General features: G+C 36.8%; 1 protein-coding gene across 2 annotated transcripts in view; it reads right to left on the bottom strand.

Annotated features, from left to right (window-relative positions):
• Nucleotides 1-532: 532 nt before the first annotated feature.
• The window catches only part of LOC140233500 (importin-4-like), an 83861-nt gene continuing 57537 nt past the window's right edge, over nucleotides 533-26856 (bottom strand). For both annotated transcript variants that reach the window (XM_072313618.1, XM_072313619.1), the window contains 16 exons: nucleotides 25102-25233; nucleotides 23461-23624; nucleotides 21108-21355; nucleotides 19382-19486; nucleotides 18734-18859; nucleotides 17467-17590; nucleotides 15392-15503; nucleotides 14941-15062; nucleotides 14569-14646; nucleotides 11037-11197; nucleotides 9506-9699; nucleotides 7464-7649; nucleotides 6625-6833; nucleotides 6243-6375; nucleotides 4381-4555; nucleotides 533-3303 (listed from right to left, as the gene is read on the bottom strand). In XM_072313618.1, the coding sequence (XP_072169719.1) occupies nucleotides 3170-3303; nucleotides 4381-4555; nucleotides 6243-6375; nucleotides 6625-6833; nucleotides 7464-7649; nucleotides 9506-9699; nucleotides 11037-11197; nucleotides 14569-14646; nucleotides 14941-15062; nucleotides 15392-15503; nucleotides 17467-17590; nucleotides 18734-18859; nucleotides 19382-19486; nucleotides 21108-21355; nucleotides 23461-23624; nucleotides 25102-25233 (2403 nt within the window). In that variant the 3' untranslated portion in view covers nucleotides 533-3169. The remainder of the gene's footprint in view (nucleotides 3304-4380; nucleotides 4556-6242; nucleotides 6376-6624; nucleotides 6834-7463; nucleotides 7650-9505; nucleotides 9700-11036; nucleotides 11198-14568; nucleotides 14647-14940; nucleotides 15063-15391; nucleotides 15504-17466; nucleotides 17591-18733; nucleotides 18860-19381; nucleotides 19487-21107; nucleotides 21356-23460; nucleotides 23625-25101; nucleotides 25234-26856) is intronic.

The following is a 26856-nucleotide window of genomic DNA, read 5'->3' on the forward strand; positions in this document are numbered from 1 at the left end:
GGGGGGTCACCGTGCACCCCCCCCCCCCCAGGACTCCTCGAAACTTACATTTTCAGGATCCTCATGACATACCAAAACATAATCAAGATGTTAACAGGAACGAAAAGTGGCTGTTCTAGGTGAAATTTAATGTATTCTATTGTTTTTCATAATTTCTTATGTATTTCTTTGTTTTTCAACTTTTTCAACTTTTGTTTTTTCTTTGTTTTTCTATTGGAAATTGTCACTGATCACTTTTCTACCATAATTAGCACAAAACTAATCAATGAAAGTGATTAATTGTAAAAATAATCAGGTTTTCATGACTTTCATGACAGAGCACCTGTTTTCCATAGGAAATGTACACAAAAGCACAAAATTGTGCCCGTTTTAGGACGACATTCCGTTACAAAAATGGGCGTGACTTCGCAAAAGTATGCGGGGAAGTTGCAAATTTGGTCTCAAAAGTTGCGTGAGACTTGAACAAAACAAAGTCAAGTAAGTTTTGAGGAGTCCTGGGGGGTCCACGGTGACCCCCCCTTAGGTACCCAAGTATTAGGGGAGAGGAACACTGTGTGATGCCTTGTGTGTAACAGACACTGCTAGTACAGCTATGTTAAATATGTATGTAGAAATAATCATTACATAAGTGAGAAAGGATTGTACGGAAGACAGTATTTCTCTTTCTTAAGTGACCTTGTGGCAGATTGCATGCTAATCTTGCTATCCTCTCATTGTTCCATGCACAAAAACCCCTTGAGTGTATCACAAGCCTTGTGATAGCCTCACTAGTCTTCTAATCTCAAGAATGTTAATCCACAGAGTATGTCATAAAACATTCTATCAAAAGATTATTTTGAAAAATAGAAGGATTGACAAGTAGAAGTTTCTATTTTAAGTAATCTCTACAACACTTTGTGCTGTATTCTCAATTATCATTCACAAACTGTTGCACATCATTTTCCATTTGATCTATATCAAGTTCATAATGATGGACTACATGTCCAATGATATTTACATGGCTCCAATGATTTCATCATTAACAGCATGATTCAACAACATGTTAATCCTTCAAAAAATCAGAGCATTTGCATATTTGAGAGGTTTGTTTATCTATACAACTTTTCAAATACATTGTAGTAACTTATTTCCACATATAGATGATGATTTTTATCATACTTATGCATTTGGTGTAAGCTGAAATGACAACTGCTGAAGCTTTCCTTTCTAAATGTTGTATCTCTTTATGTTGCTTTAAAAGGTGAGCATGCTTTTTTTTCATCAGTTGTACATATGTTGACACACTATGACAAAATTCGGATGTTGAATTTGCCTATCAACAAACTTTTATGGTTTTATGGCCAAAAATAGCTTGAATACATACAAAGCAAAATCTTCTCCATGCTACCCCAAAAATTACACTGATTTCAAGCAACGGTATACATTTTGCTTTATAGGCAGTTAAACAATTGCTTCCTGTGATATCATGGCTTATGCAATAGTATATCACAGAGACATTTGATTAAGTGAACATATACATACATATATATATTTTTAAATTTTTTTCACATTTGATGAGAGCTTTTCTTCTGACCTACACTTTTAACATGACAAATTTGGGATCAGATCCATTACTTAAAGTCACATTCCAACAGTAACTGTAGACTGAGCCTACTGATTTGATTCTGATGTACTGTGGAGACTTAAAAACAAAAATACCTTTTACACTCTGTCTCTGAACACATTATGGAACTGTCTGTTCCTTTGCACCAATACCTAGTGCACAGAAAGTACATGCAATGGAAGACTGGAGGATTTATCACACACGGAGAGCAACTTACTTGGTTTTACAACAATAAATATGGTGACAATTTATTTCTCATGCTGACCAATCAATCAACAAATTGGGGTTTTAAACCAACAAAGCAAAATTCTCACAGCCTACTTGTCTATGTATTTGTCTCACACTAAGTCTGCTAATATGCTTTGACTAGTATCCCTTACAATTCCCTTACTATTATCCCTTTCTGTACAGAACAGGACAGTTTGAATGTTCAGGCATTGTCTGTCATTGCTCCATTTCTTTGGAACAAAACATGCCCCCCTCTCATATTCAAAATGCTCAAAATGTAGACAATTTAAATCAAAGACCAAACCAAAGATTGACCTATTCAATCAATCTTAATCTATTCCTTTGCTATATACATATCAGAACGTTTGTAATTATATTCTGTATCTTACTGCAACTTTTCAGTTCTGTATTAATGTGCATAGAAATGCCCATATCAAGCACTCTATTAATGCCAAGTATTATCATTTACTCTTATGGATATCATTTCAGCGTTGAGCCTTTAAATAAAATGAAAACATGGTATAAAACGTCAGTCCAGCAAAAAGTACAAACCAGACCAGGCAGACATTTCTCATTTTCTTTTGTAATTCAAATGTATAATCACATTCACAAGGTAAACAGAGAATGAAGTTCCTACTGCCGGATTTTCTTTTTTTTCTCTCTCTCTCTTTTCAAACCAACAAACTAGGTACAGTTAAATTATAGTATCTTTGCATTTGTTACACTGTTCTGTTCAAAGGCATCCTTAAATTTAATTCCAAATTTTGAACTTGATTGTATTGTTAACCACTCCCAAATATTCAGCTGCTCTTCATATAACATAAGACATCAAAACTGTGCACTTGTAATTGATTCTGGGCTATCTAGCAATACTGTAGTGGCTCTATGCATTTCAGTTTTGACCAAGAGTTTGTATAAGAAACGCAATAGGTTTGACATGGTGTGGGTATCATCAAATACTTCAACTGCTTCCATAAGATACTGATTAAAGAAAGGTGTATTGAACAAAACAGAGAACTGACAGTACATAGTAGAGTACTTCTTTAAAGAATCTTGAAAAACAAGGAGAAACTATTGTGCATTTGTTAATAACTGCTAGAGCATAATATTAGATGAATGACAAAAACACACATGTGCACACACAAATACTTCGGTTTCTTCAGTTATTTATCAAATGTCGTAAAACGAAATGCCTTACAACATCAAAATATAATCAAAATAGGAAAAAATAATGACACTCGAACTGAACTGAAGATGACTGTGAGCTCTTCCTACATTGCTATGGTTATTTTGTTGACTGCCCCACAGCATCAATGCAGCCACATTCCAGGAAACCAGCTAAGAGGCCTGCATGAGGAGGTTGCTGAGCAAGTTGACAACCTCCAGGGGGAGGGCAGCAACACTAGAGCTGAATGGGTCTGGCTGAGTGGTCTTGGCCAGCTGCAGGGTCTGGATCATTGTCAGCCGCACATCTGAAGCAGAATCATGAACATATCAAAAGTCCTTAAATATTTTACAGAAAAAGACTGTACAAGGGAAAACGCTGATGAATTACAATGAGAGCACGTAAGTAGTCCAGCTTTTTCTGACAACTAGCATTACACACAACAGGATAGTAAGGTGTGATTCCACCAGAGTCCAGCCAGAATGACATTTTTTGAATAAACAAAATATAATGATAATTAATTAAACGGTTTTGTTTATTTCAAATCCTTGTGTACCCATGTACGTTTCATAAACATCATGGACATTGACAAGTGTGGTCTAAGCCGAGATACGAACATACAGTGTAGTACAGTAATGACGACCATTTCTAAGGACAGGCAAATGGTACAGTTAAACGAAGAAAGGATCAATTGAACTGATTGAGTGGATGCTTGTGACTGATAGGGTACATGGCAAAAATTATGTATATCAAGACATTTGAAAAGTGCAATGGTTCTTAACTATGAGTTTACTTCGAGCATATCATGGGAGTTGATTTACATGGATAGTGCCAGCATGCGCTATTCAAAACTGTTCGATAAAACAGGGCTCCACACTAACTTTTATTTTTGGTGGCCCAAAGGCAAACATCCGACCTTTTTTGGTGGCCCGATCAGGCTACCCCATTCTTCATTTCCGAAATTTTGGTGGCCCGACTTGCGTTTTTGGTGGCCCTGGGCCACCGGGCCACCGTTAGTGTCGAGCCCTGGATAAAAATTACATGCTCAACAGTGAAAATACGCAAAGGTACATTTTAGCAAATTTTACAACTCTAAAAAAATCTTTTTAAGTGTTATAAAATGTGATCTGACACATGAGCCATATATCTAACCTCCCAAAATTTGATATCAAACTATAAAGAAAATATCAGAGAATAAAAGATAAGGGATGAGTGTGAAAGCTGCAGACACAAATAGCATGCTTGAAATCAAGTCAGCTATTTCTATTAAGCAAAAGATAAAAATGATGCACACTGCATGATAGATGACACACACTAAACAGTAGCAATAGCTCACTTGGGCCATTCTGCTCAGGTGCGCTCATATAACAAAACATGTAATTACCATCTTTCAGTTCTTGTGTAGTTAACACCTGGGCATAGATATTGACAAGTTGGGGCAGGGACTGGACAAGGGTCACCTGACCAGCTTCATAGAGTCGACCCAAGCAGGTGTAGACAGTCACATTTTCCTCCATATCCTCTCTTAGGGGGAGATACTTGAGGAGCATTGGCACCAGCTGAGAGTGGGAGAGGAAATCATGTTTTAAGATATTTTGACATTGAATAAAAGAATCAGACAAATCTTGCATATCAACAGCAAAATGAATCCTTCAAGTTTCATATAATGCTACTCCCAAGATTATGAAATGATTGATTCAAGCATCAACAACCTAATGATTTCAGAGATAGAATTCTAGATATAGGCTCTAAGTTTTTACCTTCCCACTGTTTAAGTTTTGTACATCATGTATTGTTTTTGCTCATTACTTGAGGCTCCACATTTAACATTACAGGTAACACTATCTAAAATTTCAAAAGACATATATGAATGTTGAATATCATATTTAGATATTTAGATGTCTGTCTTAATTAAAATTCCAGATTTATATAATTTCACATCATGTAATACATAAGTAGATAGTGTCATGTATAGATTTGTGGTATTTACTGTGGTTCTAGAGCAGGCGAACCAATACTCTGAAAAACCCAAGACATGTATACACTGAACAAGGATGATGCCAAAGAGACTCACAAATTTTAGTAATGTAGTGATGTAGTTTCATTACAATGGCACTTGCTCAACAACTTCACCTCTGTAGAATTTATGCATGTTTTCTTTTGTTCTGCTTCCTTGAGCACCCAGTCATGCATTCTTATGTGAAGCTCCTATGTCATTATCCTTGCTCATTGTGATTTACAATGAACTTTGAGAACATTCTTATTCCTCATCCCAATCAATCACTGTAAATTTCCAAACTCTGTACCCAGTACAACCAATTTATAGATGTTCAAATGTAAAAATCTGAAAATCATCCAGAAGTCTCCTTTTAAGCAGATAAGACAATGCTAACAAGAAATATTTAACTTAAGGAGCAATCTAGGACTCTTGCAGAATGGCCTTTTCTTCCAGTGTGTCACAACTTTACGCATTTCTTTTTCTTGAAAAGGATTACTGTGAGAAGAGTACCAGAAGGAACCTGGGAAATGCATAGTGGTTTGATTTGTGAGCAAAAGCATCAAGGAGTCTCAAAGAGAATTTACTTCAATACAAAGATGACTGCTCCAGTAAATTTGACAACAATCTTATTTCTATTGTCGTGATACACTGATATGAGAGGAGAGCATTTCAGCAATCAGCAGCGGCTTTAGAACTCAAGGAAACTGAAGATGCATTCAAATGATTTTTTTTTTTTTTTTTTGTGTGTCTCTGTGGCATTTAATAGCAACAGTAATGGAATGATTTCATACATGCTGCTCTGATGCTTGTGGCCAAAAGCTAGAGATGAGATGGGCTTGCAGGACAGTAATCCCAGTTCAAGATGGTTCTCACTTGAAGCAAACCTCAAACAAAATTGGACTCATTCTCACAGAAAACAACTCACAACTAATCAAGGTGGATTTAATCTATGAAGCATATACCAGTACCTTAACTGCGCAATATAATCGTTCTTAATCTCACTTCAGCAAATGTTGTTTACCTTATAGAAAAATTTAAAGTACCTTCAGCATTCATAGACACTACAGGATATTTGAAGAATGTTTTAAATGTCTTACTGACAAATGAGTGTGTAACTTGACCTGAAATTTGACGAATTGCACTTTTATACAAAAAGTTACATCAAGATGAAAAGGAGGTTTAAGGAGACGACTTGCACACAAGGGCCACTTCCTACTATGTAAGGTTTTGCTGGGTTTGGGACTTACCTGACTGACAGGAACTAGAGTGTGGTTGGTTGTGATGAGACGGCAGACACTGGCACAGACATTATCAATGACCCGACCGTTGGATTCTCTCCCCATCACACCTGACAGGACCTGTAGCAAGCTGGGGTAGTGTCTGATTCACAAAACATTATTTTAAGGAACTTCATTCATTCTTTATAAACACAGAATTAACTCATCCTGGCACAGCAGATCATCACCTTCAAAAGATATACACTGACAAAAAACCACAATAATGCCTACAACTTGTCAGGAATTTACATAAATACTATGGGTGGAGAAAGACACTAAGAAAAACTTCAGTCCTTTGACACAATCAAAGAATGAAGATGATGCTTGGTTGTAAGAGAGAAAAAGAGGATACTGATAGAGGGCATCTTTGCCATGCTCAGCTAGGACACCAAGCCCAAAGACAGCATTGCTCCTCACTTCCTCATCCTCATCCTGAGTCAGGTGAGTGAAAATCTTCAGGAAAGGGTCCACAAAGGGGGCAACGCTTCCTTTCAAGGCACACACACTCTCCGCCAGAACACCACATGCAAATGACTTGTCAGAAGCAGGACAGCTCTTTTTCTATAATACACAAAAGATAAAACATTTTGAATCCAAAACACATTTACTTTCTATTAAACTTACATATCCCTCCAATCAAAATGGTAAACTTGTTAAAATAAAAACAGTTACATATTGCAGCGCAAAATGAAAAGTGCACTGCAGTGGATGTGATTTACACAATAGTCTTAGTTGGATACAACAAGCAGTTTACACATGCAACTGATTAAAAACACACTGATCACTGGCTTATCTATGACATGATATAAACTGTAAAATACTGATGTCCTGTCATCACAATGTAGCATATTTTTTCTCCATTGCATTTTCAACACATAGAAATGTTATGCTTGGATACATGGCACTATGTAGACCAATCACTGAACAGGATTTCAGATATGAAGGTTATAAAATAAGTATTTTCTGTTTATTACAGATGTAAATCAGAATTACATCCATTAGCTTTAGAGATGTGTGGTAATATATCCTGGATATACTTTGAGTGGAATCATGAAGTTAAAATGTTTTCCAATAAAAATGAAATAAGTGATGTACTGTGAAGAGGAAGTGAGAATTATTACTAATGCCATGGTTACATGATCAAAACACTGCCACAATCAAACATGGAATAAAACTATAGGGAATTCTTACCGTTTTTGCTAGCAAAAATGGAAGCATCTCAGTGACCATAGAGACGGCAACATCTTGTTTCCCATGTAGTGCCTTGATGACTGATGGAATGACATCTCCTGCATATTCCATTAGAATTGCATCAGACTCTGCCTGTTCACTGTCATCCTCCTCCTCCTCTTCCTCATCCTCATCCTGACATGCAGTCTTCAGAAGAGAATGGTGTCAATGTGTAACAAATTTACCAGCACTCCTCTTAGTAATTATGGATTTGACACCAGTTCGATTCAACTCAATATCTATAATTCCTAAATAATGTATCATTAGCCCCGGTAACAATGGCAAAACTTCTCAAAGTTTACCTTCTACCTTTGTATAGGTTGCTCATCCGTTCACACTGGCAGCCAAGCTTCTCAATGCTTCATTTCTCACAGTTAGGGTAACTCGTGTGCAAAGAAGAAAGAAGAAAGCGCGCACCATCTGACAGCTAATGATTGTGATGAAACAATACTCACAACCCAATGAGTGGATTCTTCGGAGGCACCTCCAACAAACAGGTGGTGGACTTTTCATGTGACAAATTTCACAATTTCAGTTGCGAATGTTCAGGCTGCACAAACTTTGAGAAGTTTTGCGGGGATTCAGGAAATTTCCTCATTAAATTGAGTGGGAGGTTTCATGAGAAGTTTCATAAGAAGTTTTCAGGAAGTTTGTGGTCACACTGGCATAACTAATAGAACTTAAAGGGGCTGTACAGTACTGGTTGAGGTGGGGATTCATGTTTTGAACATTCCTAAGAGAGATAATGAGGAACCTCTTATGAAATATGAAAGGACATGTAATTTTAAGAAGGATTCAACATTTAATTGATGAAATTGGTTTTCAAATGGTTGAGATATCAAAAAAAGTGATAATAATAAAAGACTACAGGCCAAGCCTTTTATTAGGATCTCTTTGTTTCACCTTGTTTTTGGATATCTCAGCCATTTCAAAACCGATTTTCATCAAATAAACTTCTGATACCCCTAAGAATTACATGCTCTCTGACATCTCAAAGAGTGGTTTCTGAATATCTTGCAAAACGTTAAAAGCTAAATCCTCACCTTGAACAGAACTGCACACACCCTTTAAATTTTGTGATATTTTGGCAGTGTGATTGCAGCTATTGCCCTTCAGCCACCAGGCAGTAGCACACCAAACTTAGATTCAAGTTAGAACACTGAAACACCCCCCTTCCCCCCCCCCCCCCCATCTTCACTTCAGGCAAAGATTACCAAAATTCTCAAGTCAGGGGAACTAAAATGAAGGCCTAAGAAGCAACGTTCACAGTATGAATGTAATAAACAAACATACTGTGCAAATAAAAAAAAAGAAGTTGGCATTCAAGCACTGTCAAGGTAATCACAACCATACTCCGACTTTGCAATTGAAAAAAATATGACCCCCCCCCCCCAAAAAAAAAGAAAAAAGTATCATACAATCATATGCAGTGGTTTCATCTGAACCCACAAAAAAGTACATGTAGTATGGCATTTTTTTCACTAAAACAACCTATCAGACATTCACAAATGATAAACTTTAACATTTTCTTATTCTTCCTCTTCCTGTTTTGACAAATGGATTAAAAATTCACTCAGAGAAACTATAGATGGATTTTTTCCACATATCTGGTATACACAATTATATACTCTTTGAAATTTTCCTCTTTTTGTCAGAGGATATAAAATATAAACTGGTATCACACCCATAATCTGCTCAAACATAGGAGAGGCATTCCATGGCACTATGATACCACAGGTTTGATTTCAGAAGCCACAATCAGTGATACATGTAGGTATCAGAGATTGGCAATGTGCCACTGTGTATTTTATGAAGTGAAGACAAATACAATACTATCACAGTATGCATAGGATTTGCACAAGAACAAACTTCAAATATGACAATAAGACATAAATAAAGCATGTAAATCTTACATAGAACGTATCATTGTGGTAATGAAATGCAAATAAATCCTTCTGTCACCCATCTATAATGAAACCCATGAAGTGTAAATATTGACTTACCTTGTGCTGGAGAACATTCTTGATAGACCCTGTAATTGCTGTGAGGAACTCTGGGTTCTTGACCACAAATGGACCAATGGCATCTAGCAGGTCTTTCAAAACCTCCAGCGTTGTAATGACAACCCGACGCTCACTGTCTGAATCTATGTTCTCCACAAAGTGGGGGACAACTTGATCTAGCATCTCTGTCAAGGCTGTCAACATAAGAAGACAATCATTTGTGTGCTCTTCCTTTGTTTATCTACTACCACACCACAAATAAAACAATTTCATTCAGAAGATACTTGTGAAAATAATAATTTCACTGTTTCCATTACAATAAAACAGTAAATAATTGTACAGGGTAAGAGAGAACTCATGGCAGTCTTGGCTTCTGTAAGCAGGAGATGCTGAGACACAGTCTGAGTAAATTTAAAGCAAAAGGTAATACTCCTGCAAACTATTTGCTCCCATTTTGATACCATATGCTATTAAATTGATCCCATTTCCATGTACAATCTTATTGCCCATTATAAACATGTAAATGTATTCCATGTTTGTGTTGAAATCATTGAAGTGTACAAATACCCTGGAAATCAAATTTGTGTACAGCTAGAGTACACATACAACAGCCATAATTCACCTGTGATAGACCCTGAAATATACATATTTTGAGAAATCAGATCATATCTCTGTAACAGTTTGGCACTTGTGCTCTGCGCATTCTACTCTATAAGCTCCAGTACAGATGTGTGGGCATTCTAGCTATACGTACGTTTTAACGAATAATATTGAGAATCCATGTTGATCCATTAGCTGATCGCAGGCACGCATTGCATATCACTATTGTTCTAAGACGTATTTGGAAAAAAGCATTGACAGCTTCATAGCCAGATCAATCCAACTGAAAGAATCGGGTGATCAACTAGCCCATTTCAAGTCCATTTTGTTTTTGTATACTCTTCGAAATTCATATTCAAACTCCCCCCCCCCCCATAAAAATAAATATTTTGCAGAGGACATGTCTAAAGTATATATATTCTACAAAGATAGAAATAGCAAACATACTACTCAGGGTATTGGTATACTTTAAAAGAGCAATGTCACACAAATAGATTAGCAAAAGTTTCACCAGAAGCCCACAGAAAAGTTACAGAATCTCAGGTTGGCATTATTTTCTAAGACTGGTAACAATAGTCACCATCATAAATGCCAATTATATGTTATGGCCTCACAAGTTCATTCTCCTCACCACCTTTTCTTCCTGACATAATCAAGAAAAAAATTACACCCATTACAACTTACATCAAACTGTTCTAGAGTTGTGACAATTTAACAGGGGGAGAAGGGAGGGGTAAAAGGACGGGAAAGTGAGGAGGAAATGCATAGTAATTTACTGTCACTTAACATTCCCAGCTGCTACACTGATAGACAAAATGAAATGCTGTTTTTGTACCAAATGCCTGCAACATTTGCATACTTGTGGACACCAGGGGATAGGGGCCAGAAGAAAAGTATTAAGAGTTTAGCTGTTTTTGTCAGTATTCAATACCTTCAGCTTGTGACACTTCTGCCATGTTACCACATTGCCCAAGGGTGCAACAAAGCTGCCCTGAGCACACTGTGGCTGCCTGTCTGATGCCTGGGGCTGGGTAGTCCATCAGTCGGTAGACCTCATTGTAGCACTCTTCAATGTAAGGGAGAAAAGCTGCCCTGTGGAGAACAGGATTGCCGAACAGACAAGCAAGACGACATTAGCTCTGGCTATACAAATGGAAGATGCTCCTATCTAAAGGCCTTTCACGTCTGGCTGATTCACAGTTCAGAGTGCTTGCATGTAGTACATCGTGTATGCTATAAAACTAGAATATTTCAAATGACAGACAGCGAGAACTTTGCTTCACCTTATCATGTAAACTCTCCATAGCATGCAGGATTAGAATTGTGCAATGTCACAGTCTGGCTTGAACGCAAATCTGTACTCTATGGTATGAGAATTTGTTGTCAAAAGAATGGTTGTGAATATGATTTAATATTAACAGATATGAATAATACTGTATGATTGTACCATGAGATCAGTCAGACCATGGCATAACTTGGCAAATTTGTGTATGCTTTTGATACAGAAAATTGGGAGTTTTGCCAAAATCATATAGATATGACAAATTGTCTCTACCGTATACACGCAAACCGTGAGTACGAACATCCTAAGACTTGCATGGCATAGTAACACTTTGCAATAATCACAGCACTATGTGAAATAAAAATACAAACTCTCATATTTTGGTACACAAATTAGCTTGCATCATTACATAGACAGTTACATACGATCCCATTGACTTTTTCTTTTGCAACTTCTGAATGCAATTGGCATCAAAATGGCATTCATCATATTTCCCATTAAATACACTCCCTCTTATCAGTCATAGTGCTGATTCATGGCAAATGTAATTTTCAGTGAATATGTGCAGCACAGTCAACAAACAAATACAGATATTTTGGATTTCTTCATTACATGTTCGAATATGGACACGAGTTCAAAGCAGTGTCACGAGAACTGCACGAGTCTTCACTTCAAGCTCTGACAAATATACCATTCATATAAACACTGATCAGTGATAACAAGGCTACAATATGCTTTAGAAAACAACAGAGCTTTCTTTGGAAAGGGGTGGAGTTCAGTGATTCCATTGCTGATATCTGACATGACATTTTTCTTGTATCAAGTCTTATTCATCATGCTGATTTTGGGAACAAATTTGTCTAATTTGACCAAACCGATACCGCATCATAAAGCCTAAGTAGTTCACTAGTGGTCTGGACATGATATGCGTAAGAAACAGCAGAAACATAAAAAAAAAAAAAAAAAAAATCTGGGCATCCTTAAAGAGGGAAAAAACTGCAATGAAAACAAAAAAATAGAGAAATGTAACCATCCTTTCTTTCTTTCTTTCTTTTTTTGAATTAGAAGTACAGCTCTTCATTTGGATAAAACATATCATGAAATACCATCCAGTTTACTGCAGTGTCATCTTGTTGAACACTAATGTAACTCCTGTAAGTAAACTCCAGGCTATTTATAACATGGCATTACATATGATTTACAGGTATGTGGCACACATAATAGAAAAAAATCCATACATTATGAATTGACTTTTGAATGTTCAGCTGAAAAATTATATTGCAGCATAAATTCATTCAAATAATATATTCTCACATTACATTAAGAACTTGGATGTGAAAACCTGTTTAAGAACACATCAATAAGATACATAATCAACACCTTTTTTTTTTTTCATTGACTTTTAAATCATACATCAGAAATATTTCTAATCTCCCTTTGGATTTTTTGAATTATGTTTACATGCATTTGAATTTAATTTGTTCATACTTTTGTAACTACAAACAATGTATATGAATTTCATGCTAGTGATTACCAGGTATGTGAAATTATATAGTGATGTTTATGAATTCTAAATGTCCTTGTTATGGACTCATGATAAAACCAACAAACTAACATCCAGTTGATTATTAGCTGCCATATTGATATACAACACCCAACATCCCCCTCCAAAGAAAACAAACAAACAGATAAATCTCAGGTTAAGAATATCAATACTCTTCTTCACTGATTTCAAGTGTCTTTTTACTTAGTGCTTTACTTGGAAAGCTACTTTTACAACTTACATAAACTTACTCCAACAGAATATTCATCCTTTGAATAGTCAATGACAGATACTGTACGAGCTGAAATTTTCGCGTACAGATATTTTCGCGAATTGCTACTTGGAGGACATTTTCGCGTGTTGTTAATTTCGCAGTTGCGAGGGTCTAACTGAGCTTACTTGAACTCTCACGAAAAAACTGATTCCACAGTGTGTATGAATGTGTTCCGCATTCGAAGTACTGTACTTATTAATGCTAGCTACATCATGGCCATATGGCTCAGCTCATGAGAGCTGTGTGCTAGACCTACGTACATTGTATGTAGCTAGCTACGAGTACTAGTAGTGTACTGTATAGCACTATAATTTTGCGCGATCCTGCAGCACATGGCATGGCTTGATTTTCATTTCCCTGCGTTGTTTTCGTGTGTTTTTGTTTTCGCGCGTTGTTATTTTCGCGGTTCAAAGGCGATTTGCGAACTTCGCGAAAATAAAACCACCGCGAAAATTTCAGCTCATACAGGATTACATAATGTATATGGTTATCAACACTTCCATTTTTAACCTTTATTGGGCTGGACTTTTTTGGCTATCCTAGTCTGTAGATCTAGGGGCGGATTCTGTAATTATACTATAGTTCCTCTCATTCCATGCTAATAGACCGGTTTACTAATGATATGCATAATGACGTCAACCCCACGCGACCCTAGTGATTGTAACTATGTCGGACAAGCGAAATAAGTGCAGACGCGCAAGCCACATTGTTTTTGCATTCATGTGTGTATTGTCTACGATCGTTACTCGCTGCGGATAATCAACAACTTTTGTTTGCCATAATCTTGCTTTGTGATGACGTCAGCTTCAAGTTCTAGCCAAAGTTCAAGCAAGCAATGGAAGGATTGGACAGTTAAGGAATTAACTGAGTATTTGAGGGATAAAGGTGTGAGCACAAGTGGCTACAACAAAGAGAAACTCATCAAACTTGCAACTGCCGTAGCCGATTTGGATTTGCCCAGGTGGTCTGCAGACATACTGTTGCATGTTCCGTAGCAGCAATGCAGTGTTTTCCACCCAGTTACAGAAAATACTGAATACAAAATCGAAACCAAAATTCAACAAAATCGAAACTATAGTCCAAATTGCGTTTGATCACAGCAGAATTATCCCTCATCTAAGGTTGGGAATTGATTTAGAGCCACACGAAATGCCAGGAGGTAAAGTTGAAGTTGATGCATCGCACACATGTACACAACATACACGTAAGTCTACGTGTGGGGACATGTCGGGGACGGCTGCAGCAGCCGACGTTGCAGGCTCGTATCCTTTGTTTACCATCAAGTAAAAATTTAAAAGAGAGAATGGGGGCTCTGAGCGAAATACCTCACAAATTCACATGGACCAAATATAAATTTTACTCACTTTGCATTGAGCGCCACTTCTGCCATTGCATTACAAGTGTCCTCCTTCTCATCCAGGTAGGAATTCTCCACATTATATCTGAAAGACAGGAGGCAGTTTGTTCATTAAATCACTCTAGCACAAGACACTGATGCAACTCACTAAAATGCATGGCTGATGTGGGATAACATCAGATGTAGATTCTGACAATTGAATTCTGTCGTAAAACTAAAAGCACATTATTTTTACCCTAAAAACTTGTGTACCACTTTTAAGCAATGCATGAACTTACTAAACAGCTGTCAAAGTACCAACTTCTCTTGACAGGTTTCCTCTTTTCTGTAAACTGGAAAGACAGAAAGTAACTAGCTTTATCCATCAAAGATATCTCACCCTTGTATGTCATCTTCATCTTCATCTTCGTCATCAGAGTCAGATGTATCTGACGTGTCATCATTTCCGTTGGCATCTTCAAACAGGGATTGCACTCTGCTTGCCTCCTCATCAAAATAAGGCTACAAACAGACAACCAAACGAAAATATACAAAAACACAATATGTACACAAATGTAAGGCTTCAGCAGAATAAGTGTGTCACAAACTTCATCTGTTCCAAGTTCTACCAAGCATCTCATGATTACATTAAGGAAAAGGCAATTCTCAGGTCACATGTTAAGTAACTTAAATGGTAAGTCTATTTCTTTTGAATTTGATGAATGAGCTTCATCTTTCTCACACAGAAATTATGAAAGATTAGATGAAAGTAACTGCAAGATCGAGTGAATGTAAAGAGCCCTATCAGTATCATATTCTGATGCTCACTTGCCTGTAAGTTCTAGACTTACCACTACACCATCAGTGGATCGTAATGAGTCTAACATGAGCTGTGTGATGACCATGAGGTGGTTGGACATATTCTCGCCTAAAACTGATGAGATGGATGCGAAGAGGTTATACCTGCATGGCAGAAGAGAAACACAACAAATGTCCACACCTTAAACACTCCTTTCAATCCTCCAGTAAGAAACTGTAATCAAGAAAAACTAGAAATGTTGCCATGGCGACTGGTATGCCTCCGCCATTATGCATGGTTCTCCCAATAGGTCTATCTAGAGTACGTCTTGACAATGTGAGACAACAGTTTCACACAATTGGCAAGAAATCAAAATGACATGATTGTCACATGTGTTGAGTGTTTACTTTCCTTAGGTTTCATTTGGATGGATGGCTTAATTGTTTTAAGAGGGCAGGTATTCTGTGATTTGAGCATTTTTACTTGACCTTTGACCCCATGAGAAAAAGTGTAATTTCAGTATTAAACTAGAAATGTCACTATGGCGACTGGTATGCCTCCGCCATAATGCATCATTCTCCTAATAGGTCTATAGTACATGTGGACAATGTGTGATGACAGTTTCACATAATTGGCAAAATATCAAAAAGACATGTTTGTCACTAATGTGTTGAATGTTCACCTTCCTTGACCTAGCTTTAATTTGATGAATGGGAGAGCATGTATTTGGGGATTTGAGGACTTTTGCTTGACTCTGACACTTTTATAAGTTTATGCATTGAGTAATTTTCAAGGTATGGAGAAAAAGTGCAATTTCTGTATTGAATAGTAAATTGTTCCCATTTTCACCTGGCCTTTGACCCTATGACCCTAAAATTCATAAGAGAATCACTGTCCGGCAGAACATGCATAAACATGTAGTTTCAAGACAACTTGAGCCACTTCCGAGATATGGAGGAAGAAGTAAAGTTCAGCACTTTCACTTGATCTTTGACCATTTGACCTTTGACCTTTTTTTGGCAAAAAACCCCTAAACTTCCCAGATAATCTCTATTGGGTACATGTATACACCAAGTTTTTTTTTTTTTTTTAAATCCTGCAGGCACTGCATAAATATGAGGGAAATAGTAAAATTTTGAAGAGTTGACCTTGACCTTTGAGCCCCTGACCTTTGACCCCATGACCCCAAAATCTCCTAGATAATCACTGCCAGTCAATACATGCGTATATACTATGTTCCATGAAGATACCTTGAACCATTTCCAATACACTGTATGTAGAGCAAAAAGTGAAATTTTAACATTTTCACTTGACCTTTGACCTCATGACCCGAAACTCTCACCAGATAATCTTAATTGGGTAGGACATGTATACACTAAGTTTCAAGAAAATATCTTCAGGCAATGCATAGATATGGGGGAAATAGTGACATTTTGAGCATTTGACCTTGACCTTTTGACCTTTGACATTGAGCATGTGCACCCAAAAGTTGATAGGTACAACTTCACCCCCTCATACACAAACATGCCAAGTTTCATTAGGATACCCCAAAAGGTTTTTTAGTTACGCTGTCCACAAAATTGATTACGGATGGACGGACGGACGGACGGACGAAAGGATGGACAACCCAAAAACATAATGCCTCCGGCGACACTTCGTGGCGGAGGCATAAAAAATTGATTACGGATTAAAATATGGATGGATGGAAAATCACAAAAAACACAATGCCTCTAGCGACACTTTGTGGCAGAGGCATTGAAAAAAGAGGGGAAAAAAATCACTGCTTTTCTCAAAGCTTGTGAGTTATTCTTTTTTTCTAGTCTTTCCCAGTTTCTCACAATTCCTTTCATACTACGAGATGGCAGAAATTTTTGAGTTTTAATGAATGGTTTTGAAGCCGTTGGAGTCTTTATATGCTTTAAAGATTAACAACAGTTCATCTAAAAACATACATGAATAACTACTGATCAAAAACAAAACAAAACAAAAAACAGATTGCTATTATCAAGATATATGGGCCTACTTCAAATTGAAAGGTTACTGTATAAGCATAGGTGATTCCACTACCATAACACCCAGAACTTTATCAAGTATCTTGCAACACATGGTAACTGTAATTATCATTACGTGCATCCCCTCAGATCAGGGTCGTTGACCTCATCGATGAGCTTCAGCCCAAGCTGAATGCACTCTTCTGTGAGTGGGAGAAAGTTCTCCTTGCCAATTTGCTTCGCCAAAACACCAAGAGTATCTGGAAAGACGGTGCAAAAAAATGGATCATACTTGACCAATTGCTGAAAAAACAGCACGAAATGGCGGATGGTTCAATATGAAACTCAGTGCCAAGCACGTCTATCCCTTTCATTGAAACTCTTTAAAAACAAAAACAAAAAAAAAAATTAGTAAATATCACTAGCTACACGTATACATGCAACTTTATACAACACCTAAAAAGAATGTAGCTATCTGACTAGTCGATTGCCCATCACATGGCATTAGTTTAAAGGTACCATTGCACACTATGGCTGTCAGCCGTGCAATTTTGTTTGAGTAAACATGGATAGCGCATGGCTGAAGTCAACAATTTCCATCGACTCCTGTGTTTAACTCACAAATGACTCAAAGTTTTTGTTCTGTTACACGGCTCTGATGTCACAATAAGCAAACATCTGCTGCATGCACTCAACAATTATACTTTTTGTAAACAACCACATCCGTTTTGCGTACTTGTATGTGGTATGTTCGTGGCCAACTGTGACTGTGCAGTTACTCATTCATCTCTCACTGAAAATGGTTGCCATTTCTGTGCAAAATTCAAGAATCTGTGTGGACCACATCTGTCGACGTCTGAGGTGTTGTATAAAACAAATAGTGTATGGTCTTTACTCGTGCAATGGAACAAGATTTCGCACTTGGTGAAAGATGAGGAACACTTTTCAGCTCGGTTTTGCCTTGTTGAATAGAGCACCTCTATCTTTCACCTTGTGTGTAATCTTGTAACATCGCACTCGTGACCACTCACTATTTGCGTACTTTTTTTCAAAAACTTTCCTTTAAACATCTGAATTTAGCATATGTTTACTCTGTCAAAAAGTAATAAAAGCTATGACTTCAAATGCTTTCTATGCTTTTTGCAATACATTTGGAAATACACTCAACTTCATAACTGACCGTTCACTGAAAGAAAAACAGAGGCTTATAGGGGCAGACAAGGAAGAGAAAAGCACACATGAAAAAAAAAAAATTGCAGAGAAATGAGCTACAATGAAAGCATCAGAACAGTGGATTCATGGTTTAATCAATAAATATTTGGCATTGATGAAATGCTCTCATACTGAATATAAAATAAAATCTTTAATAAACTGTGAAGTCATTTATGACCTGTAGTACTGACCTATGGACTGGATCTGCAGGACAAGTGAGTCTCCTGAATGGGCATTGGTCAGGTAGTGCTTCAGTTGATCCATTATTGGCACAAAGAATGGCAGCATGTGTTCAGAGACAGCATTACCCACAGCTCCTATCAGGCGAGACCAAGAGATATAATCACCCTACTTGTATAACATGGAACCTAACACTGAGATTATGGTTAACTATTTAAAGTTATCCTCTCTATTACTTCCAATACACAAAACTTGACAAAAAACAAAAAACACTAAAGTTGGATATGGAATAACTTTAAAACAAAGCAGATAGCCTTGAAGAAGACTGTACAGTATTGAATCAACCCTACCAAGGCTGATTTATAGTCAAGTGAACATTCCTAAATCTAGCTCTCCATTTATTAGGACACTGCATTTACATATGAAGTAGACAATCATTTGAAAACTTTCTCAGCTGTTCTGGACTTATGCTACATACTGAATATAACGGAGAGAACAACTGAATTAATACACAATACTCAGCTCAGAGAAAGGCCATTAACAACATCTATTAACAAAAACAACAGTACAGATCTCTGTGAAGAAATACAATCATGTAACATCCTGAGTCACTCATAAAAAATATATAGTGGCTTGAATGCCATGAGTGCATGCTATACCTATAGCACTAATGGCAAGTTCTTTGATGTGGACATCTTGAGCATTTTGAAGTGTCGTCAGGAGGTGTCCCATCAGGGTAGGCAAGTATGGAACTAATTCTGTGCCTGTATGGGAGATAAAAAAAAAAAAAAAGAGAGACAATTTAGCCCTCTTTGAAGTAAACATACAATGTCCAGTTATAACATCCAGCATTCTGTGTTTCAAACTGTTTTACCAACATCATACAGGTGTACTTGGGTCGAGAAACCATGGAAACAGATATGTGTGTACCAAATCTGTGCCTTAGTGTATTAGATGACAATACGCCATGTGATAAGGCCGAAGACCTACATGTCTCATATCATTTCAGCTCCTTTCAGGATATATCTCAATCATAAAATAAATTCTTATTGATACTGTAAAAGTGGAAATTTTCACCCATTCCAAGAAACCAGAAACTAGCGCCAAAATAAAAGCATGCGAATATTTTTGCTTGTCATATGTTCCTGTGCGTGATGTCTTGATACCGCAGAATCAAAAACAAGCGAAACTCTTCTTACCCAGTTAAATGTGAAAAATTAGTCGTGTGAAAATATCCACTTTTACAGTAGCTGCTTTTATGCTAATGCTCTTGGGCACTTGAAATACTGTTACATAAATGTAGGTGCACTTTCATCTGTTGACATGTACAAGAATTCTCAAAATGTGAAATGAATTATGAAAAAGGCTAAGTTATCCATATGATTACTTACATTACACATGATGGCTTATGCTGTTCAAAATATACACAATGTCCTTTCCTTTGTATTTGAAATGCTATATTTTTTGATGTATTTGATTTATTGATGTATATTTTTTTCATTATCATTATTGTGTCATTCATTTTCATGTGCATGTTTGTGTAAGAATTTTTGTATTTCATAACTTACTTCTTATACTGCGCCTTGAGCACGTTAACTATGTGGAACTGGCGCATTATAAGTACCCTGTATTATTATTATTATTATTATATTAGAGAGATTGAAGTTCCTCCATTCATATCCTCCTTTAACAGAATCTAAAGGAGACCTCCAGTTGATTCTCAGACTTTTACATTTGAACAACTATAAATTGGTTATACTGGGTAACAGAGTTTCAGAATTTATAGTGATTGGGATGAGGAATAAGAATTAACATTTTCAAAATCCATAACAAATCCCAATGAACAAGGATGATCACATAGCAGCTTCATATAAGAATGTATGATTAGGTGCTCAAAGGAGCAGAACAAAACAAGAAAACATGCGTAAATTCTACACAGGTGAACTTATTTGAATAAGCAAGTGGTATTGTAATGGAATTACAGTGCTACATTTCTGGAATATGTGAGCCTCTATGTTAACATCCTTGTTTTGGGTTTTCAGAGTATTCATCTCCCCAAGTACCACTATTCCACAAATTTACACATGGCACTATCAATTTATGTGCTACATGATGTGAATATCGTCTTGAATGTCCCTGTAAACCCATAAGAAGGAATACCAGTACTTTGTGTATGATGATTTATGATGTTTCCTCTTGATGTTTACTTTAGAATTTCTTTCGAAAGGCTAAAGTGAGAGATATAATCCCACATTCAAGTTACAGAAGCTAAGTGTTATTTTTGATTCAATTCCTTGTACGTATATCCGTTCAGCATGAAACAATCAATACCAATATGCATATTTTGTGGTACTACATCACGGCAGTGTTCCTTTCATGACAAACCTAGATTTTCACAAAATGTCTCAAGGGCATAGTATATCCTTAGGTTTTTGGGTTTCTGGTCGGTGTTTTGGGATGACATGTGGGGCAGAAAGCTGAAGAGGAGTGGGAGAAGCTGATTGTGGTAGCGTGAGATCTCTGGCTGGAGATGGACTGAGAACTGTCCCAGTGCAAACAGGCCAGCACTGGAAACTGTGGGGCAGGAGTCACGGATGCCATTGCAGATGCTCTCAAGGAACTGCTCAAGGTGCCTGGTGAAAAATAAACAAACAAACAAACATTCACACTACACATGAAAACTGTTAAAGTAAGCTTCTTAATCAATAGTGTTAACTTGTTTCTAGTATCACAGCACTACAAAGAATTCAAAATACAGCTGCTAAGCTTGTGACCCTCACAAAAAGATCTGACCAAATTACTCCAGTTCTCCAATCCCTCCACTGGCTCCTAATACATCAATGTATCCCCTTCAAAATCCTTCTCATTGTTTATAAGTTATGTAATAATCTTGCCCCATTTATCTAAAAGACTTGATTTCTCTTTGCTCCTCCACTTCAACCCGGTCTCTCTCCACTTTGCAACTATCACATGGTCCACACACCTGTACCTGTTATTGTGATAGGCCTTTTCTGTTATTTCTCCATCTCTTTGGTACAAATTCCCTCTTTCTATTCGAAATTCGATAAGTTTAAATCATTGCTGAAAACTTATCTATTTCCTCAATCCTAATTTTTGTTGTTGTTGTTATATTATATGTACATAATGCTGTATTTTGATTTCATATTTTTTTCCGTATTAATGCCCTTAGAAACGTCAGTATTATGTGCTATATAACTGTTATTTATTACTATTATTAACAAACTAATCGTTTGTCATGACATTTCAGAGTAGTTCTCACCAAAGAAACACTTATGAATGCATATTCAGGAAGTATAATAAATACACAAGGACAACAGAGTCTATGAGCTCAAAACAAAACAAAAATATTAGAGAGTATGAGAAAAGTTTAATCAAAGCTTGACAGTAAATACAAATAAATTCAACACCTTTGTCTTCTTGATATTCTACTGCTCTATTTTAGAAGGAATTTGACAAAATTCATGATTTTAAGATTGAAATGCATATAAAACTTCCAATTATTATAATCCTAATGAGCCCAGTTCAGCCTATGCCAAGGAATCACAGTTTCCAGTAGTGTTTTTACAATGCTTCCCTTCATGAAATATTTCATTTCCACCTGTGAAAACATGAGAGGTGATCAACAATGACTGGCATTATTAACACTCTAGACTGCTGCATACAGTGCATGCAACACACAATGAAGCTCAGTGGTTTATATGCACATCATACCTGCATGTATACCAATTATGTGCAGGCATTCATAACTGCTCGTGTGTATTCACAAATATTAATTTAAAAACATACTTTAAATAGTGAAAATTAAACTATTGCCAATATATACAGAGTTCCTTTTCAAAAGGTCCTAAATCGATTTTTTATTGTATTTGACGTTTTGACAGAAATATATTCATTTTTAGTAGTCCCATACATTAAACTCTTCAAAGTACTGATATTCTTGAGAGAAAATGAAGAAAGCAGACACTGAAACATAAGTCTTGTTCCAAAAGATGCAAAATCCAGAAGAATCCAATTAGAAACCCATGTGCATGCTTGACTGCACTTTGACGCCAGAACAAGGCCAGGCTGGCTTGCTTTTCTGTCAGTGATGCTTTCCAGATGACCCACATATTACTTGATTATTGGATTTGAAATGTTTTATTTCTATGTATGTAAATTCTTTGGAGACATTGAGGAATCAAGAGAATATGAAGAGATAACAAATCATCACAGAAAAAAATAAAAACACATAGAAACTAGTCACTAAAACAACATTTACGTGTGATACATCATTGTGCTAAAATATCTATTCCAAAAGGTGTTAAATCCACAAAATAAAAAATAAAAACAAACCATAAGTATATATATGTTCTTCTTTTTTCTTTTTTTTTTTTAATCAGTGTGGCCATGTAGATTTGTCCAGGCACATTATCTTCTTCCTGCAAGGGGGTACTATTATGGGACATAAAGTCATTGCATGAAAACACTTAGAAGCATGTGAAATAAAAATCCAGGTTTTTCTCCTTACCATCAAAAGTGGATTTGGCACCTTTTGTAAAGGAAGACTTCAAATGGTGCATACGGTGTTTGACATAATAATATTGGATGGCCATTTTGGGGGTCACAAGAATTGCATAGCACAAACTCGGACCATATCATTATTATCATCCTGGTGTCCCCCTCAAAACCAACTAATATCATATATGGGAAATATACCATCAGTGGCATCAGGACTCACTTTTTGCAGACATAGCCTGCACATCCTTCTGCAAGCACTGCTAGACTCACAAGCCCAGCTTTTTTCTGGTAAGGATCCTCACTCTTCAGTGCAGGCTCAACTAATTGAAGCAAAGGAGGGACTAGCTTATCTGGTGGAAGATGCAGTGCCATCGTATTTAGGACCTGTTTAGCATTGAAGAACCATAGTGTTGTAATGAAAAAACTTTTACAGGCTATTTGAATTGGTGAATAAATTTATAGTATTTACCATTACATGTGTAAGTCAGTCAGTCATTTAAGATGCATTACATTGATGTTGACTGGTGGGACTGTGAATCTTCTAGGATATACAATGTACTGTGGATGCCAAATATATTGTTGAGGTTTTTTTAAAAGCAAATTTTGAGAGTTAAAAAAATTCATGAATTTAACAACTCGCTATTTTAAAAATATCGCCTCTGGTTACGTAAGTTCTAGGTATTTGTAAGAGCAATGTACACAGTGTATGTACATGCAACATAGGCAGGCAGCAGCTGCACACAGGTGTCTAGCCAACTGTGTGCACATGCATGCCTATACACTGAGTGCCACTGAGTGCATACATGCATTATGATATGTTTCCAACTGCGAATTTAAACACCGACAAAATTGTCTTACAACTCACAATTCACGAAATATTATGCCTGTAATCTACAGAAACAAAAAGTACATTTTGAATGATACAACAGAGGGCATACATTTGTTGAAACATTGTACAAAAAAAAGGACCAAAACATGAAGGCATACAAAACAAGAAGCTCAGGGCCACGATGCTCATCAGACCTTTAAGACTAATTTGAAATTAATACAACCCCCGAGTGGTGCCCCTTGAAGGTGAACTACCAACAAGACAGTTGCAAACATAACCCCTTAATGTACTGGAATGGCATACAAAGTAGGGCGAGGGGGTCTACTCTTTCTTTCTACTTGCACAATAATATGTCAATTTAACTGGTAGAATCACAGGTGAGGGAGGGTGGGGATGTAAAGTGATTTTCATTTGGCTCCTTTGGGTGCAACAGCTTCCACAGACTGATGCTGAAAATGAAGCAAAAACATCTTTCCAGATGAGAAATAGTAGAGCCTCCTCGCGTTGCGCATAAAATCTGTTCACGGCGGTTGTAGTCCAGACCAATTTGGCTGGATGTTGAAGCAGTTGGGAGATGATGGGTAAGAGAGGGTTTGTACTTCAGATTATCTTTCCCTGGGCCACCCTGAGGAATACACCAATTTCTGAATGATGATTCCTGCAAGGTATGTTCCAATCTGATTAAGTGCTTTGTCCAGTTGAGTGTATTCAAGTTTCCTCCTGCCCTCTTCTTATATCAAGATTACCTCTTTACAGGTGCTGTGAACAATCATCACCTTTAACCAATAAAGCTAACCACAGACAGTATAACTTACTGTATTACTGTTGGACAGGGAAAAGATAAATTTAACTTTCATCTGGTTTTTGGAGTCCTGTCTCTTGGCCAACACTGAGATATGTATACATTTTGAATTACTCTGCCTTCAAGCTTGTTGGGGTTTTTTGCTTTTTTTTTTTTTTTTTTTTGGACTGGGCCAATCTGGGGTTACTTACGACACATGTGCATGGTTTCAATTAAGAAAAATGTCTCACTTCCATGGCATAGGACGATGGTGACGATGACTCGCTTTCATCACCCTCTTCCTCCTCCTTAGTTGTTGGCATGCACATGATGGGAAAGAGGACATTCATGATGGGCATCACAAGGCGATTCTTCAGGATCGTCTGTAAAGAATGTTAGAAGAGATGTACGTAGAATGATACAATATGTACATCAATATGATTGGGTTTCTACCGACTCAAGCATGTTGGGTATCTTGCAAAGTTGGCCCTCAATCTCTCTATAAGTTTTTACTTCTAAATCCAGAAGAAAATGTCATTACTAAATTACTACCTACACACTTCTTTTGTATATCTACTTCCATTATTTGATATGGGCTATACAGAGTTTGGCCCTAATGGGGAAAAATGATGTCTGAATCTTCTATGAATGTGCACAAAAGAATTAGATATGTTCAATAGCAAGATGGCAACAGATACAGTGCATACCTCCACCTGTCGCCCTGTGCTTCAACCGAACCTATCTTGACGAGTTAGATATGTCTGTGACTCGTATCAGAGCAATTACCCCCCCTCCCCCAAACATTGGTTAGTGATAAGGTCAGAGCAAAGACTAAGGTTAGAGTTTGAGTTAGGGTTAGGATTAGGGTTAGGGTCAGGGGAAGGGTCTGGGGTATTTGTCCAGGGGTAACTGCTCTAGAACCCTGTGTCCATCTGTGAAATCCTGAGAAATGTACCTTGCCATGACTTTTAACCTCTAAGCAAATTTTAGACTTAAATAGTGAATTATTCTGTTATAGCATATCCTGAATCAAGTCTAATGTAACAATGTGACACAACACTCACATTTTTTATGATTGTGGAATTTCCTTTAAAAAATGAAAATCATGGCCCAGTGAAAATGACCTCAGAACCACTTACACGTACATACCTTAAATATATCTCTACTAGATTACCTCAGGAACTTGCTGTCAAATTTCATGAATCATACCAAGTTTGATTGTATCACAAAAAATTGTTTGATATCTGAAATTATCTGAACCTTGAGCTTTCACAAGACCTATCAGAAAGGCACTAAAATCCACCACTCTGTCTCAGTCTACTACTGCACTCAGTTTGATAAAACTTAATCAACTATTTCTCAATAATCTACACAGTATTATAGCATTTAAAAATATCATCTCATCTTCAATTTTCATTAATCAAATCATGGTATATGGATTTCTGAAGTTTGAGGAGCTCGTTTCTACTTTGCATCCTATTCATGTACACCATGCAATCATGTATGTGTAATGTCTCAAATTCCCCTATCCTTTTATTTTTTATTGGTATTTACTAATCTGTACTGAGCTAATGGGGAAACAAACGATTTTCTGCTTAACCCTAATCCCATCAGGTTTTTTGAGGGACTTGAAACCACGGGGGGGCCTTTTGGCCCCCCCCTTCAGATCTCGGTCGTGGATCACGCGATCCTTGCGAAAATTTGCACTAAGGTAGAGGCCAATGTAATCTACAAGACTGTATAGTTAGATTTTTCAAATTTTAATTTATGTATTCTATATTAATCAATTTATGCTAATTTATGCAAAAATATTTTTTTTGCCGATAAATAAACAAATAAAGCTCCAACACTTCTAATTTTTGGTGAACATATTCTTTTCAATATCCTCAACGATAATATTGAAGCAAAAATTCAGCTTCATAATTATTTCTGATGTATTTTATTGTTTATTGAATTTCTTATGTATTTCCTTGTTTTTTCTTTTTGTTTTTGTTGTTTTTTGCGTT

The sequence above is a fragment of the Diadema setosum genome, chromosome 9, assembly GCF_964275005.1.
Source record: "Diadema setosum chromosome 9, eeDiaSeto1, whole genome shotgun sequence".
Lineage (NCBI taxonomy): Eukaryota > Metazoa > Echinodermata > Echinoidea > Diadematoida > Diadematidae > Diadema > Diadema setosum.